Here is a 2,093-nt window from a genome sequence, read left to right on the forward strand (position 1 = left end):
GAAATCACAGCCCAAGTTGAAGCTGCACCAGAAGGAACATCTGATGGAACAGGTTTTTCTATCCAGGGCAACCTGACAGGGGGAACTGAACAAAGAGAAACTGAATCTAATACCTCAATGGAACTTGTCCAAGAGCCTGTTCCTCAGCAACAAAACAGTGGAGAAACATAAAGAGGAAACCAGTTGGTTGTGAAATCTTACAAGTACCAAAGTTCTCATCCTATTGAGAACATAATTACTGATCCAACCACTGGAATTAAAAGTAGATCTTCATTAAAGAATCTTTATGCTTTTGATACTTTCTTATCTCTTATTGAACCTAAAAATGTTGCTGAGGCTTTGCAGGATGCAGACTAGGTAAATACAATGCAAAATGAACTCAACTAGTTTGAAAGGAGTCAAGTTTGGCATCTGGTTCCAAGACCCAAGGACAGGTTAGTAATTGGAATAAAATGGGTCTTCAGAAACAAACTTGATGAAGATGGAACTGTTACAAGGAACAAGGCAAGATTGGTGGTTTAAGGATATAGCCAAGAGGAGGGCATAGACTATGATGAGACCTTTGCTCCTATTTCAAGGTTGGAAGCTATAAGACTCCTCATAGCCTTTGCTACTTACATGGAATTTACTCTTCACCAGATGGATGTCAAGAGTGTCTTCCTCAATGGCTACTTGAAAGAAGAAGTGTTTGTTAAGCAACCTCCAGGGTTTGAAACCAAGGAGAGTCCTGATCATGTGTATAAACTTGACAAGGCACTTTATGGGCTCAAGCAGGCTCCCAAAGCATGGTATGAAAGATTATCAAAATTTCTGCTTGAGCAAGTCTACAAGAGAGGTAAAATTGATAATACTTTATTCTTGAAGGAAAAAGGTAAAAACCTCTTAGTAGTGCAGATATACGTTGATGATATAATCTTTGGAGCAACTACTGATAAGCTAAGTAAAGAATTTGCTAAACTAATGGGGAGTGAATTTGAAATAAGCATGTTGGGTAAGCTTAAAATTTCTTTTTAGACTTACAAATTAAACAAAATTCAAATGGAACTATGATCCATCAGTAGAAGTATGTAAAAGAGTTGCGTAAAAGGTTTAAAATGGAAGATTCCAAAGAAATTGACACTCCTATTGCAATAGCTACAAAGTTCGATATAGATGAACCTGGTTCATCTGTCGATCAAAAGTTGTATAGGGAATTGATTGGCTCATTGTTGTATCTCACTGCTAGCAGACCTGACATTGTTTTCAGTGTAGGCCTTTGTGCAAGATTTCAGGCAAATCCAAAGGAGTCTCACTTGACTGTTGTCAAGAGAAATTTGAGATATCTAAAAGGCACCACTGATCTTTGCCTTTGGTATCCAAAAGGTAGTAATTTCAATTTTGTGGGATATGCTGATGCTGATTATGCAGGTATTCTTGTGGATAGGAAGAGCACCTCAGGTATGACACAATTTCTTGGTTTATGTCTTGTGTCATGGCCTACTAAAAAGCAAAATTCAGTGGCCCTATCTACTGCTGAAGCTGAGTGTGTTGTTGCTGGTTCATGTTGTGCTCAATTGTTGTGGATCAAACAGTAATTAATGGATTTTGGAATTGATGTTGACTGCATCCCTATTTTTTGTGATAACGCTAGTGCCATTAGTATGACAAAGAACCCGGTTCATCATAAGAGGACTAAGCACATAGATGTTAGGCACCATTTTTGAGGTACAACTATAGAACTTGTGTAAATATCTAGATTAATTTTTACTCAGTCTCATACTGCAAATAGTATACTCCTATGTCACTTGTTAATATGACTCACTGATCTCTGACAAAGTTTCTCTATTTTGGAAAATTAAGACACGATCAAGGAGATTCTCAGTGAAAAACCTGGTTCATCCATGCTGGTTCATCTGAATAGCGAGGTATATTTTCTACACTCTGCATAATTTGAAATACTAATATTTAAATCATGAGCAGAGTCCTACCTAAGTCCAAAATCTTCAAAAGCCTATCTAATTAATTTTGAACTAGTTTTGTTTTAAACAAGAATCCTCATCGTGTTAAAATGCCTAGATTCTAGGGAAGCCTAACCGCCTATTAAAACTGAAATT

At 37.0% G+C, this 2,093-nt stretch overlaps 1 protein-coding gene across 1 annotated transcript; it reads left to right on the forward strand.

The window, feature by feature from the left end:
• The first annotated feature begins 1,094 nt into the window (after window positions 1–1,094).
• On the forward strand, window positions 1,095–1,574 carry LOC138878625 (secreted RxLR effector protein 161-like). Its single transcript, XM_070158317.1, has one exon. It carries the CDS (start codon window positions 1,095–1,097, stop codon window positions 1,572–1,574), a length of 480 nt encoding a protein of 159 aa, XP_070014418.1.
• The last annotated feature ends 519 nt before the right edge of the window (window positions 1,575–2,093 follow it).

The sequence above is a fragment of the Nicotiana sylvestris genome, chromosome 9 (assembly GCF_000393655.2).
Source record: "Nicotiana sylvestris chromosome 9, ASM39365v2, whole genome shotgun sequence".
NCBI classification, from domain to species: domain Eukaryota; kingdom Viridiplantae; phylum Streptophyta; class Magnoliopsida; order Solanales; family Solanaceae; genus Nicotiana; species Nicotiana sylvestris.

Bases quoted from the DNA above. Each gene is read 5' to 3' on its own strand.
- LOC138878625 (XM_070158317.1), top strand. From the start codon at position 1,095: ATGGAAGATTCCAAAGAAATTGACACTCCTATTGCAATAGCTACAAAG.